We start from the raw sequence: 15767 nt of genomic DNA, 5'->3' as shown, positions 1-15767 counted from the left end.
CAGGTGCGCGCGCGGGAACGACGGAAATTCACGACCGTATCGCGTACCACTATAGGTACGTGTGCGTGCGTTTATCAACGTGTAGAGTTCTTTTTTCGGGTGGAGCGTACGGTGAGCTGATTAAGTGCGCTGCACACATACACACACACACACACACATATAGATCCCTGGAGCTCGATTCGCGGACTATTTGTCTCTTTCAACGTGCGCGTCCCGCAGATCGAATTTCTGCTCTCTCACACTCGCTCTCCCACCCCATCGAGCTTTGTGTAGTGCGCGACTGTTTGCGGCTATGCGATAATGTATCGTTTTACCGTACATAATATTGGCCGCGCGTCTCTAAATTCTTCGGTCAGATACTCTCTAACCGAGGTAGAAATTGTTATTTTATTGAAAAGGCAGCCGTATACACACAAAAATATTTACCTCCGATATGTGCTTATATCGAATTTTCCTTTTTGCATATCGGACTCTCTCTCTCTCTCTCTCTCTCTCTCGGCAGCGGATATCGAGTATCAAAACATCCACGTATACCGTATACACACGTTTGGCGATCGATCAAGCTCACGCGAGCGAGCGCAGGAGCGAGAATATTTCACGCTACTTCGAGCAATGACAATTTATGTATTCGCGTATATAATAAAATGTCACGTAATTGCGATACAAGCGCTTCGGCGCGACTATACGGTTATATATCAATGACTTCGCCGACTCGTCCCTCATTATATCGATTAACTTTAACGAGAGATAGCTTCTCCTCTCTAACTAGGTCAAGAACCATTAATAGCCCCTTGGTTCGTTCGTTCGTTCTTTCTTTTTTCTTTACTCGTATTTCAATGATCATATAATATCAGTATCAATGCTCGCGAGCGAGCGGCCGAAGACGTGATGATCGAAAAATAATAATATATACGATACGATATAAAAAAGAAGAAGCTGCGCGAGAGATTCGAGTAGTGCGTGAGAGGGCCGGAGACGTCGCGTAATATATTTTTCATATCATATACGTATAAATGCCTCGATGATGACATTTCGACGATTTGTCCATGGACAAATAGATAGGCGAACGCCAGCTATTTTCTCCCCTTTTTTTTCTGCGACTTATTCATTCAAAAACGCGCGCGTGCACAATACCGTCGGATAAAGCTCGGTACAGAGTGGCGTATACATACGTAAGCGAAATTCTCTCCGGGTACTGCGCGACATATAACGTAGCGCATAGATCCGAAAAGAAGAGAAAAATACGTACATACAAGGTAGAGGGCGAAGAATAAAATGTGGAACATTTTTTCCCCCGCCTAGACGTATGTACACGTTACACAACACACATAGACACACAATAGCTGACGTACACGCGTAGATCCCGAGGAATCAAAAATGTAAAAAATGTTACTTACCGGATCGCTCGCGATGTATATAACGAAAGGATGAAGAAGAAGAAGATGATGAAAAAAAATTACGATTCGTAACGAAGAGGAAATTTTACCCTCTACTCTTTGAAAAATAGGCTAATTCCGTTGAAGTGAACATTCAGGAAAGGTTCATTTTTTATTTCTTTTTTTTTTGTTCCTTCCCTTCAACTTTTCAAGATTCATTACGTCGCGCGCGGCGCAGGTTTTTCATACATTCGATTCAATTTTATCATTGTTGTTATATTCCCTTTTTTATTTTGTTGTCGATGCTTTTTTAGAAAATAAATAACGCGGAGCGTAAAACTTTTATCGCCGACAATGGCTTTCGTATAAACATTGTGCGTGTGTGTGAGTATAGCCAAGAAGTAATTGCGCAATAACAAAAGCCATACACGATGACATCCGGCGGTGGCGGTGCCATTTTTCGCATATACGATGTTGCGAAATTGAATTCGCGCGCGGACGCACGAGCTGCTGCTGTCTTGCAGCTGTGACGCGTTATATTTAAGTAGTAACGAAAAAAGAGACGCATGATTTTTTAAACATTCGTAAAGCCCCTCCTCGGGCCCTCCTGTAGAGCAAGAGAGAGAACGACACGAGCGGCGCGTGCACATTTTCATCAATTTTCGATTAAGCCGAGAGTCTTTCTTTTCCTCCGTTCGTTCGTTGGTTTTTTTTTACTTCTTCTACAACTACTGTGTCTAGCCGAGGGGGCTTAATGGCTCTCAGAAAACTTTTTACACTTCTCTCTTTCGGAGACACTCTCTCTCTCTCTCTCTTTCTATTCCGCGCCTATAGTATTGTACGTGCGCGGGGGGCCGCTTGATAATTCATCAAAGCGCACTTTTTTCAGCTCAGTCTCGTATATATAGAGCGAGAACGTAAGAAAAAAATCCGCGGCATTTATTTTTTCACACTTACACGTATATCACCTACGATGTACGTAACTCACTATCTACGATGCGAAATGCTCCGCTGGACTTCGCAGGACGTGTACATAGCCGCAGCTGCAGAGAGCTATTTTTGCATCTGTAGCTCATTTGAAATTTATCACCGTCGTTTTAAAGATATCCTCGCCTAATACAATCTCCGATAAAAGCAATCGATGTGCTTCAGAGAAAATTCTATTATTTATATCATCCACGCGCCGCCGCGAGCCATCGCGGGCTCGAGATATATAGATATATAAGATCCTGTATACGTTTGAGAAATATTCGTTAAGACTTCAAAGACATCGCATCCATCAAAGACATTCCGTTATAAAAAAGAAAAGAAAAAAGAAGTAGTAGTAGTACTAGAAGGAGGAGAATCGAAAAGCAACTTATGCGCGCCCCGGCTCCAAAAATACATTTCAAGAAAAAGCATACGTATACGCTGCTGGGAGCGAACAAGATGAGGTGCAACATATATACATATATACACGGATGTAGGGATCAGCTAACCAAGAGTAAAAGAGAGAGAGAGAGAGTCAGTGTGCAGCCTCCAAAAAGACTCGTCTGGCTACTCAGGGAGGTCGATAAAATCCAGCCCTCCCCGAGTGTGTGCGCGCGTGTCTGTACGTGTGTGTCTAAGTGGGAGTTATTTTGCAGCAGCGAAGCGGTCGTAGCTCCACTCGGCGTCGGCCCTGAGAAACAGACGACCCCCCAAGCTGCGTCCCCGAGTGATACGAGTCGCTGTTCCATCAGCCGAACGTTGGTAAGGCAGCTCGATCGACTTGTTTCGTGGGACGAAAAAGCTCTACCGCACCGAGACGATGATAACTTACCGACGTCGAGCTTCGAAAAGCTTCGACGTTTTCACGCCACATCAGCAGCAGCAGCAGCAGCAGCCACAACAGCGTCTCGAAATTCTCGCTCAATGTACACTGTACTATGCACTCTGCACACCGAAGAGACGCGTCGCGTACACCTGGCCGCGGTGACGCAAGCAGTGCACTCCGCGCGAGCGAGCTATCCGACGCATTGAACTCTGGCGTCGCGCGCCGGTTCTCCCGCTGCTGATGCTGCTGCTGCTGCTGCTGCTGCTTCACCTTCTATTATACATCCTCCTGGCCTATAACGCGAACCAGAGGATCCTTGGCTTTGTTATATATTCGTTCTCTCTTGTATAAATAACGTATCTTCTTCGTTTTTTTCTCGTCTCTCTCTTTTTCTTTCTTATTTTTTTTTTCTTTTCGTTCATCCGCTCGCGAGACAGCTGCGTTTTGTTACAATGAAGTAATACTCTCTGTACACGCACACAGGGCACACACAATGCTGCGGGATTGGGCCAAAGAGATAAATAACGCGCGCTCGCTGGACGCGATCCGCGCACGTTGTCATCGTCGTCATAGCTGCAGGATTATACCGGAAATTTTACCTTACTTTTTTTTTTAATGAAAAACTCGCTTCTTCAAGTTGCAAATTTCGTAATCGAGAATAAGAGTACCTTGATTTTCTGTTTATCATTATTATTAAATTCTTCTTAATTTTGTATCGCACGAGCGACTATCCAAAAACGCAGCTACTTGGAATTCCGTGCAAAATATGCAGAGCGTCACTTGATGCACATAATATAACATAATGTACACTTTTTGCACTAGGCGAGGCGAACGCGCGATGAGTCGATCGTATTTCATCATGCGAATTATAATGCACAGTAGGTAAACTAATTAATTATTCCGGATGCCCGTAATAAACGCCGAGCGAAGCGAATTCGCTGCAGAGATTCCATTTGCTCTACGCGTCGTCGACGACGACGTCGACGTTAATGATATAGACGCATACACGAACTATAACGCAGAATAGGGTATATATTAGCCACTTTGATGTCAGGGCAGGGCTTGTCCCGGAATGTATATTCTACTGTTCCACAAGGGGCTATCTCTGCTGCATCGATGAGATTCTCGCGTTCGTTATGTGCGCGGCGCTTTGAAGCTTATACGCAGTCGGCGATAAACACTTTTTGTCCCGGTGAGATTATAAGAAGATCGAGAAAATATTAATTGAATTTGGCTCGGAAAGTAATGATTACTGTGTATATTTGCTGTCGTCGCGTGGATTTTAAAGTATTATTATTCAAAAGATGCGTGTGGGTAGCGGCTTTGTTTCTTTTCGTACACAGCCACGGGGCAATTATGTAAAACTTAATATCGTATTTAAACTGCAAACCAAATCTCCTTTTAGTCCCTTTTTTTCTAAAAACGAAAAAATTCGTCATACTCCGTAGCCAAAGGGATTTACATAACTACGCTAATATAACCACAACCTCGTCGCCTAGCAGCACATAAGACCGTCGAGTAAACAGTTTTTGTCCAAAATCCCAACCTCTTTTTTCCTTCTCTTTTTTTGTCATTAAAAACTCAATTTTCAAGCGGACGTGCACAACAAATAACGCGAATTCCTTTTGAGTTCGCCCCAAAGTCAGGAGCCACGTCGAGCGCGAAAATTCAAGTTTCCCTTTCCTCGAGCCCCCCCGTCGCACCATGTATACGCGTGTGTGCTTACACACGAGGCGGCGCGTGGGCTCGCGCAATGCTAATGACGAAAGTTGCTCATACATACACACGTATACACACGTACTCGATGTGTGTAGGTATGTATGCTTATGTACGGCGACGGCGGCCTCGCTGCATTAATTTGAGATAACATTTTCGACTTGCGCCGAAACTTTGCTCTCTGTCTTTCGCAGAGGCAGTTTCCACGTATAGGTATATATATATATATATATATAACTTTGAGTTGGTGTGCACCTTTTTGTTTTGTTTTGTGATACATTCGAAAAAAAAATTGCGAAGATAAGTAAATATAAAGCGTTATGAATCACTTTATTTGAAGTCGGTTCACCTAGACCAATGCGTACGCAAAGTACCGCGACATATCGCTAGAAGGCTTCATGCCAGTTTTCGAGAAACTCCCATATAAAGTAACAGAGATCGGGAATTATATAGAAGCCCAATATATCCATATCTCCATACCATGATGGTTCGTTGATTGAGTGTCGACATGGTTAAATGTATGCATAGAAACGCAGCGATGTCGAATGCCATTCAACAGTTAACATCGACAATCCGTGTAGTATGTGATGATATAAAAAAAAAAATTTATTTTAATCGAACGACGAGTACTCACCCGAGCGTCTTGGTGCTGATGAGCGGCGTCTTCAGGTTGAGAAAGCCGTTCTTCTTGGGTGGCTTCTCCGCGCCGGCGTTCGAGCCGCCGTTCTGGCCGGTCTCGAGCTCGCCCTCGCCCTGTTTCGAGCGACGCGCGCGCAGATAGAGCCAGGCCGCGAGACCCAGACCGAACAGCACGACGAGGGCACCGAGCGTGCCGAACACCGCCGTCAGTATCACGTCCCTGCGCTCCATGCCGACCTGACGACGAAAGAGAGGGATGAGAAAAAAACAGAAATAACGACGATAATAATAATTATCGAGAGAAAATGTTGAATTTTTTACAACAATAAAAAGAAAGGAACTGAATATCCGTGAGAAGGTAATTAATTAGTCAACAACGAGTACAACTTCGTTTCTTTTTTTTTTTTTTTTGTTTTTTGGTCTGTGTGCGTGTAAAAAGTCCGAGGTTTATATAACTTAATTACCACGGGGGCCGTATAAACTCTCTCGACAAAGTGTATATAGTCCGCGAGACAATGCGATACTTTCCAACTAGTTTGCTCCGACGTATAGCATACGGGAGCCGCAGCAGGGCTGTTGAAGAGAGAAAAAGAGAAAAAATTTTTCTGGAAGCTGATAAAAACGTTACGTAAAAAGGTATCAAGTTTAATCAAAAAGTTCCATTCTCTCTCTCTCTCTCTCTCTCTCCATCCCGCAAAGTTGCTCTCGTATTATAGCAGCTGTCGATGTGGCGCGGCACTCACATTTACCCGCGCGTACACACCGTATACCGTATACTGTGCACATTGTAATCCTTTGGGCTTTTTTCTCGCAGCTCTTAACGATTTAAACTTGTGCGTGTGTAACGACTTCAGCTTTCTTTTTTTTTTGCTCTTTTTTTCGTTGCGAGATTGGAAGCAGAGCACTCGGAAAGTTTTATAGTCGAATTATAATACCGAACATCTTTTTATAGATCGAACGTGTTGCTGCGCTAGTATATACGCGCGATACATTTGCCGTTGCGGAAAGCTCCAATCACTTGCTTGCGTGCTTTATCGCCTCGCTCTCTCTCTCTCTCGGGTGCTTGCCAATATTATACATTTGCAATAAAAAATATTCAATGAGGCGAGAGAATAAATGAATAATGCAACCACTCGCTTATTACGCAATGCGATCGTGCGGCAGCAGCATCAGGTGGCAGCAAAAAAAAAAGGTATAGCTAACGATACATTGGAAAATATTGAAAATGAAAGGAAAAAAAAATTGATATCGAGTGTTTTAAAGGCTTACGGGGGATTTATACGAATCGACACGTGTCTGCTCGTCGGTATGATGAGGACGCGACACACATTTACACACACACGGTCGTACATCGAGCTAAATTAGTTAAAGGGCACGCGTGGCGAGGATCTATATATGCGCTGGGCGAATACAAAAACGCGCGCGACCAATGGAATAAAGTCTCGCTCGATGCCATGCAAGTTTTCAAAAGGAAAACTTTTTACACGCATTAGCTCGTCTGTAATACTTGGAAAGTTTTAAGCTAATGATGAATTCGTAATGCGAACGGAAGAGCCATCGCGACTCAAAAATATGTTGCCGATGTTTATATATAAAATGTGTGTTTATATTTGTACGTTTTCAGTCGGATGAAATCCTCTTTGCGCGCCGTGCTGCTGCTGCTGTGGCCGTATGTGTACATCTCTCGCTCTGGCTTACGTTCAAGGATGCCGATATATTTATTTTAAGTAAAAATAAAATCCTAGATAATGTTTGCCGCTCGTCGAAGCGCGTCGAAATTACTGCGCGGAGTTTTTTAACGCGTGATTTACGCACGTGTATATACGTATTCAATCGCACACAAAAGATGAATAGGATATCTGTGTTTTTTTTAATCCCCTGTCCATCTAAAAAAAAAAAAGAAAAACATCCAAGCGTCGGGGGAAAATTCGAGCCTAGGTCGAGCCAGCGATCGGTGGTAGAGAGAGAGAGCTCGAAAATGGATTGTCAGATCGCGCATGCAACGTTACACGCGGCATCCATCGGAAACGATTCTCATCCAGCGGCAAAAAACACCCTTTATATTTTTACACACTTCATTCTCTCTCTCTCTCTTTCGCTCACTCGTGGCAAAAGTGGCCATTTATATCGAACCCGGGGCAGCTGCTGCAACGTGCCCACCGACCAATCCCCGACAGCTTTAAAACGGAGAGATGAGAGAGATAGAATATAAAGCTTGACGCTTTTGAGAGAGTCGAGCTGAATTCCTCTCGAACTCGCGGAGCTCGCGTCACTTTTGCTTTCAATCGCGTTCATATATATACATTTTAACTTTAATTAATATCGATTTTCTTCCAGATATGTATCTGTGTATTAAAATGAACTCGAGCGCCGAGCTTTTGAAATGTACGCAAAGCGCGCGGGGAGATGATCGTTTCGAGTCGGTTGAACATTGGTCAAAGCGCAGCGAGAAGAAAATTAACAGAAGTATAAAATATTTAAAATAAAAAATAGAATCGGAAAAGCGACCGAACGAACAAAGCGAACGCTTCGGTAGTTAACAACGCAGAGAATTTAACTCTCGTCGCTAGCAAATACTCCGCGTGCATATATACTCGCGTTATCGGCAAATAATGCAACAGCACGCGCGCAAGCACGCATATAACACGCGTCAAAGTTCTTCCATTAATTTGCTCTATGCGTCGTCGTCGTGGCTTTTTGCGTGAACCGTAAAACTCGTCGTCGTCGTCGTCGTCGTGAAAATCAAAGCGACCAGCCAACTAATTCGCAAACTCAAAATTACAACGACGCGCGTACTACGCGATAATAAGGTCGTTACTTGAGGGCGGCTCACTCGAGCTCTCGATTGTCGCATTCTGTAAACGTTCACGTGTGCACATAATGTATAGGCGGCTCGGATATAAATGCCCCCCATGTCGTATTGACACGAGGATACATTGTTGTGTGCTCCGGGAGTATAGCGCGTAACTCGCTCGTGCTTTGTGATACGTGTGTATGCTGTACCTGGAGGCACTTTGTATTGTACATACGACTTTTAGACATGTGTGCTCTACCTCTCTCTCTCTGACAGATCTGCATCGTTCAGACGCGAATAAATACGAGCTGAAAAAAATGAGCGTGAAATTCACGTGAAACGCGTATTATCGAGATCATATACGGAAAGTGAAAAACGTATACTGAACAGAAAGGAAAAATCGCTTCGTAAATATAATATCACTATGCGCGAAGGTATGTGTATATCGAGGATAAGAACCTTGGGAATCCAAGGTGTGCGTGCTTGCATGCTGCAACGGCATCGTTTTCTAAAAAATCCCCAAAGGTCGAGTTCGCGCACACGCGTTTTTTTTATTATTCGTGCGGATGTTGTTGTTGCGTCGCAGGGAACGCGTTTGTGTATATCAACCACGTATATGGAAGATGAGAGACGCGAAGATCAAAAAAAAAAACTAGCGAAAAAAGAAATATCCGTAAATAAGAATTGCGATGCAAAGGAAGCGCGCACGAAAAAGGAAATGAAATCGATTGGCAATAATCCCGAAGTAGCAGCAGCTCGTTGCGGTACACGGGCGCCATGTACTTCACGTACTATACTATAATACGTGTCGTCGTCGTCGTCGTGCGACAGAAAAACCTCGGGAATCTTTTTTTTCACGTCTCTGTGATTTCTAAAGGATACTTTGATATCGGCTTAAAAACGGCACACAAAAAAAACAGAGATTTTTTTTGTCGCTCGAGATTCATTTCCTTACATTTATGTATGCGATAATAATAGCCGCGCTGCATTATTCCCAGCTATGAATTATTATCGGTTTCATTATTGAAATCATCGCGAATGACGTCGTAATCTCTCTCTCGCTTGCATCCTCTCTCATCCGTGATTATTAATTCGTTTACTTTGAGGACTAAATACGTAATTAGCGGTAGCGAATAATCCTTTCTATTTCCGCTGTAAGTTTACGTATACACATACAAACACAACAACCAAGCAGGCGAAATGAAAAAGGTCAGAGTGAAAAGATATAGAGATGTGCAAATAAAAAAACAATACTCGAACGAGATTATATAACTAGACGTGAAAAAAAAGAATGGAAGCCAAATAAGACGTTAATCGAGTTATCCGTGAGGCTCGAGCCGAGATGTATTACTCATAAATAAAAGGACGACGACACTCGAGGCACACAACGTGCTTTCGATGTATAAGTAAAACCCCCGCGCGCGCAAGCCGAGAGAAGTCGACTATCCGCAGCCGTGTCTTATACCTCCGGTTAATTCCTTCGACTCCGCCGTTAAACAGATTAGAACCGAGAGAGAGAGAGAGAGAGAGAGAGAGAGGGTAATTTCAGCTCTTGAGATTGCCTCGCGCAACAAGACGGTATGCTGTCCGTTTCACTTAAACTCAATTAACAGTTATCCTTAAAGGAATAATAATAATATATTGTGAGATATTAAAGAGATGCGTGGAACCGTGATAGGACGTCGGCGAATATCGCGTATCCAAAGGACGTCCGAGCTATAGCTGCGTTATACGATAAAGCTTTGCAGTTCGGTTTTTTTTTCTAATTAAAAAGTGAGAGAGAAGGGAGAGAGAGAGGAAATTAATATATAGATATTTATATGTACGGACGGGGTGGAAAAAATAACGAAGCGATACTTTTTATGGCATACTTTCTTCTTCTTTTAGATTTTTTTTTTTTTTTATTCATTACAAAAATTTGATACAAGTTCGAAGGATACGAAGTACGAGTCACGTTTGAGGTTGAATATTATTTTTAAGTTGAAAAAGCAAGAGCGGAGATAAAGTTTCGAGGAATACCTACGATTCCTCGCTCATTTTTTTCTCTATATATATCTTTCTCTTTCACGCACACACCATCGCACATCCGCATTCGAATCGTTCGAAAAGTTGTTCATCCTATTATTATCATGAAAAGAATTTACGCAAGTAACAGCGATTGTTCCATCGATTTCGTGCGCGTCGCGCGATACACGTGACACGCGCGCTCGCGCTAATTCTTCAGCCATATACATTTCTTTAATTAACACTGAATAATAGTTTTTAATTTCACGCGCGCGCGTCGACGCTCGCACACACACACACATACATCATTACATATATATATATGCGTACACAACAGCACGAGCGTGAAAAAAAAGCGTCGTTAACAACGAAGAACAACGTGTCAGGTGACAAATTAACGCAGAGTAGTATACGGATAGACAAAAAATGAAGGGGTAAAAATACACGCACACATACACATGCACTTGTGCTTTGGTGTAATACGTCGACGAGGTGTACAGAAAAATTTTTTTATTCACTGGGCTTTGCTTTAATCTCGTTAAAAGCAGTATATATACAAAAAAAGAAGTAATTTACAAATCACAAACGCGGAAATTGACTCGGACAATTATGTATACGCGAACGAGCGGCAAATTGTACGACAGAATCAATTTGCGACATACACAGCCGTGTGTGCAGTATGTATATACTCGCGCTTTGCACTCAGGCTACACAAATAGGGTTTCAATGTAAACATACTTTGGCGAGCGAGTGTTCAGCGCGCGCGGCTCTCAGAAGCTACGTTATACGTAATATTTATCGTTCTCTTCTCGAAAAGAATAAAAAACAATAATAATTATGATATTAACGCGAAGCGAAATTATTTATCTCTCGATTGGTCATTACGTTTGACATTTGTGATTGCGCAGAGAAGCAGAGATAAGAAATAGTTCGTAGCGATCGTCGATGCATGTAATAATGACTCGATATAAACGAGCTCGTTAAAAGTTGACAAAAAGCGAGAAAGTAAACATAATTGAATTAAAAGCTGTAGCTCAGGTGCGTTACAATAAACACGTCGTGATTACACCGATAACAGACGCTTTGCCGATGAAATAATTTTTTATTTGTACTTTATACATCGTTGGTAAATAATGCAAGAAAGTAAAAAGAAAAATGAAGAATCAACGAACAATATAAAACTGTAACAATTCGTGGCATCGATAAAATGTCAACTGCGGTGCACTGAAAAATATTGAAAGTAACACAGTAAACATCGTTCCAGAGCAGAGAGAGAGAAGAAGAAGGTGAGAGAGACAGAGACAGAGAGAGACAGATTTTGTTTAGCTATAAAGAAATACATATTGGTGAGGAGCATAAAACAGCTGAATTTATAAAGAAAAACACACAAAACGTATACACAACAGAGAGTATATAGGCTCGTATATTTTCTTTTGATTTTTATCTATGATTTTTTTTTTATATTGTTTTCGTTGTTTTTCGTTCGAGGCAGGCTCGCGATGTGCTGTGATTAATTTTGCTGTAATTAATAATAATTTTCATGTGCGTGTGTCGTTTTTTTGTAGTTTTTGCTGTTGATTTTTGTTGTTGTTGTTGTTGTTGATATTATAAATACTCACGAGTTTTCTCGCCTGAACAGACGGATCGTGAGCCCTCGGCGGCCCATCGTCATTCGGATCCAACTCCGAGAAATACTGACCAACCAAGCCCGTATGTACCATTGTTTTTTTTTTGTTGCTTTGTCGTGTCTCTCAATAATTTAAATTAGCCTACCAATCTCTCTCTTTCTCTCTTTCTCTCTCTCTCTCTCTATTTATATCCTTCTTATCACAGCCTGTCTCAATTATAAATATAATCTCTCTCCTCGTGCAGGTATCTGATAAACAACAGCGAAGCACCACCGATAACGATATCGTATGCAATCATCGAAGATCTCCGTCCCGTCTCTCGTTCTCTTCTCTTGAAATCCGGCGGCACACGCGCGTTTTCTTCGGCTCTCGCCTTATTATTATCGTTGTGATTATCGTTATTGTTATTATTTAGCAGCCGTTCGCGATGCGATCCGTCGTCGTACATGTATTAAGGAGTCGCGTCGGCGTTCGGCGCGCTTCTGCACGATATCTCTCTCGCTAGCTGACGCTGGCGCGCGCGTCTCGTACACATATACAGGGTGCAGGTATATATAGTGTACATATAGTGTATGGCGCGGCGCGCGAGCCTCGTCGCGCGCGTGCTCGTCGTCGTCGTCCTTCGCTGCTGCTTCTGCTTGCTGCCTGTTTGGCGCACTCATTCAGGAAAAGTCCTTCCCCACCCTCTCTATCTCGCTTTCTCTCGCTTGTGTTCTCGTTATGTATAGAGAGAGAGAGAGAGAGAGAGAGGAGAGCTCCCGGTACACGAGAGCTGCATTTGCGTGTATGTGTATACGTGAGCATACTCGCACTCCTCTGTCTCTCTCACCTGCACCGAGAGTATACACCGTGTGGATGTGTATACTTGTGTGTAGGTATACACAACGGTAACCCTCCACCGAGCGCGCGTTTGTCCCACTTTCAAAAGCTCTCCCCTACTCCTCCTCCTCGTGCTCCTCTCTCTTCTCTCTGCGTCTCCTTAGCTTTTTTGACAACTGTGTCTGCGTTGCGTCTTATCTCTCCTGTCGCACACGTGTGTGCTGCCTTATGTCTAATGGCTCGAGAGGAGATAAACGTACGTACGAGAGCTGCGTCGTGCGAAAAGGATTTAGCATTAGCGTATGTCTGACGGAATCGCGTCTTGTACTACTGTGACACACTATTATGTATATAATAAAGTGTCGTCGGTACACTTGATTGTAACTCGAGAAAGCATCAAAGATATAGGTACGGAAATTTGAGATCTCGTGCTGGCGACGACCGACGCTGGACGAGTTCATCATCATCGTGGATATAATGTATATGCGCGATGCACAATAATATATAGTCGACATGGAGTGGATGCCATACAACTACAAAGAGAAAGAGAGAGAGAGAGAGAGAGAGAGACGGACGGAGAGTTGCCTTTCTGCAAGTGATGCGTGTAATGACAAGCAGCAATGGGGTGGGGGGTACGAGCCACCTGTTTCATATTGCAGCTCCACCAGGACGACGGCGGTGGCAGCAGCAGCAGCAGCAGAAGTCGCTAGCTGCTTGCTACTAGCGGCCGGTATATCCGTGCGTGTCCGCCGAGTCACCTTCACCTTTTGCGCCTTTCTCATGGCGAATCCATGCTTCGCGCAGCAGCAGCAGCAGCAGCAGCAGCGGAGCAACAGCTCCACCCCCTACCTTGAACTTTTGCGCGCGCAACGTTTATAATATACACACGCAACACTGCTGCTGCTCGGGGTGCAGCAGTACGGTAGCATACGCGAATACGTATTCACGTGTGTTGTCGCTCGCCCAGAGAGCGAGAGTAACGGTGAATATATGCGTGTGATCTGGACGGTGGCTGATGAGGCGGCGGCGGCGATGATGATGATGATGATGATTATGACGATGACGCAAAGGGGAGAGCGAGCCTGGCTGCGTACATATGCTCCGTGCAACATCGCCGCGGGTGGATTGACTGAATTGTACAGTTTTGTATACCCGCGCGCGCTGGTATAAATCCAGGTATACAATACTCGACAGAAGTGTGCGTACACATACGCATTGTGTAGTATGGCCTTTACCTGAAAATCTTTCGTAAGTATGCTACTTATAGTAGCTCGAATCCGGACCGTGTTTATGATTTATCCCACGCACAGCATAATATCTAGCACAAGAGAATTATATGTTATTGAAATTCCATTGTTAATTCGGACCGATAATCGCGGCGCGTAATATCGGAAGATTATTAAAAGAAAGTTACAATAGGATGCATTATTGACTGCGGAACGCGGTGTATTGTTTCTGCAAAAAAAAAGGAAAAATAATCGTGCTCTACATTATGTACTTTTCGAGTAAGTTCTGAAGTATAACGGGTGAAAAACGCTTCGATCCAATTAAAACGGTATACGCGATAAAAGATATCGTACTTGTCAAGTCTATCCAATTTTTATCGTCGTTTTATTATAAAAGAAGGGCTGCTGCGCGTAAACTCGCCATTAATGCAATTTATCCACGTTCCCTTTTTTTCTTTTCTCTCTTTTTTTTCGGATAATACACGTGGGGGGACACATAGTTGCAGCAGCAGTACATATCCCAGCTGCTGCTGCGCATTACATTAAATAAAATCGTGTAAGCCAATTATCTCGCCCGCGCGTTTACTAGACGGCTGGAGCTGCTGCTGCTTCTGGCGCGTTGACAATTTACCGCGAAAAGCCTTTATGAATAGTCAATTTCCCGGTTGCAATAGCTTCATCTCACTCTCCTTCTCTCTCTCTTTTAGTGTGTATACATGGCTCGACTCACGGAACATATAGAAAACGGCAGTGGAGCTGCACCACTCGTGCACACGATCGTATAGTTTCATTCACGCGACCCACGCGCGCCACACGATTCAGCTCCATCTCTCTCTCTCTCGGTACAGAGTCGAAAGCGCGCGGGGTTTTCATTCACCACCACACACGTGGCACATGCACATGCACGTATATGCACGATCACCCACGCGAAGAACGCTATAACGATATACAAACGCGACCGTCGCGCTCCATCGCGACGAGCTTGCGAAGCGCAGGCCGCCAAAGCTCGACTCGTGTTTTTGATGATATTGCATGTGTCCGTGTGTACGTGTGTATTCGAGTATCGGGCGCAGGACGTTACCGACGCACGGGATCTGTATCCACCGAGCAAAATTCAGCAGCGTCGGCAGGACGATAACACGAGGATATAGTTCGTTGCGTTTTCTTGCTGTCGAACGTCGCTAGCTTGACTGCACACGAACGCGGAGCAGCTGTGCTTTGGACTGCTATATACGTAGCAACGATATCCTTATGATCTCTCGAGGACGTGGCGTTTAGAACCGATTCCGACGATGGATATAATATAATTCGTATACGTATATGCAGGGATTCGTCGCAACTCTGAGCGATAACGGTTAAATATCAGAGAGAAAGTATTACGGAACACGCGACACTGGCTGGAATCGTTGTATACATAGAAATACGTATACGTATTGTATACTTGCTGCATTGTTCAAAGCGCGGCTCGACCGTCCTTTCGTACATGTATATTACACGTATATTATAAATACGCGATTGACGTTTTCTTCGGGTACGAAGACACACTTTCGTTTCGCGAGTTTGATCGAACCCTCCCTGTGTCTGACAATTTTGACAAATGAATTGCGGGTGTTAACGCGTTCCTCTTTCTTATCGTAAATCTAAATTCAACGCAACATTTTTGAATTGCGTTAGACGCTTTATGCAAGTAATTTCCAACAACTCGCTGTCGGTATATAACTCGATAAAATGGTATTTCATGCGGCTCAAAAGATACGAAACATCGTCGTT

The 15767-nt window shown here is 43.6% G+C and overlaps 1 protein-coding gene across 4 annotated transcripts in view; it reads right to left on the bottom strand.

Moving 5' to 3' along the window:
- LOC106653407 (synaptotagmin-7) overlaps window positions 1-15767 on the bottom strand; it is a 165407-nt gene that overhangs the window by 100684 nt on the left and 48956 nt on the right. For 3 of the 4 annotated variants that reach the window (XM_014372821.2, XM_023457989.1, XM_014372822.2), the window contains exons 1-2: window positions 11944-12421; window positions 5522-5763 (exon numbers count right to left, since the gene is read on the bottom strand). In XM_014372821.2, the coding sequence (XP_014228307.1) occupies window positions 5522-5763; window positions 11944-12045 (344 nt within the window). In that variant the 5' untranslated portion in view covers window positions 12046-12421. Of the gene's footprint in view, window positions 1-5521; window positions 5764-11943; window positions 12422-15767 lie in introns of those variants that run through there. The other variant, XM_014372823.2, reaches the window with a different exon arrangement.

The sequence above is a fragment of the Trichogramma pretiosum genome, unplaced genomic scaffold, assembly GCF_000599845.2.
Source record: "Trichogramma pretiosum strain Unisexual culture from Peru unplaced genomic scaffold, Tpre_2.0 scaffold35, whole genome shotgun sequence".
In the NCBI taxonomy this organism is placed as follows: domain Eukaryota; kingdom Metazoa; phylum Arthropoda; class Insecta; order Hymenoptera; family Trichogrammatidae; genus Trichogramma; species Trichogramma pretiosum.
Note: the sequence above shows the minus strand (reverse complement) of the source record. Positions and strands in the feature narration are given on the sequence as shown.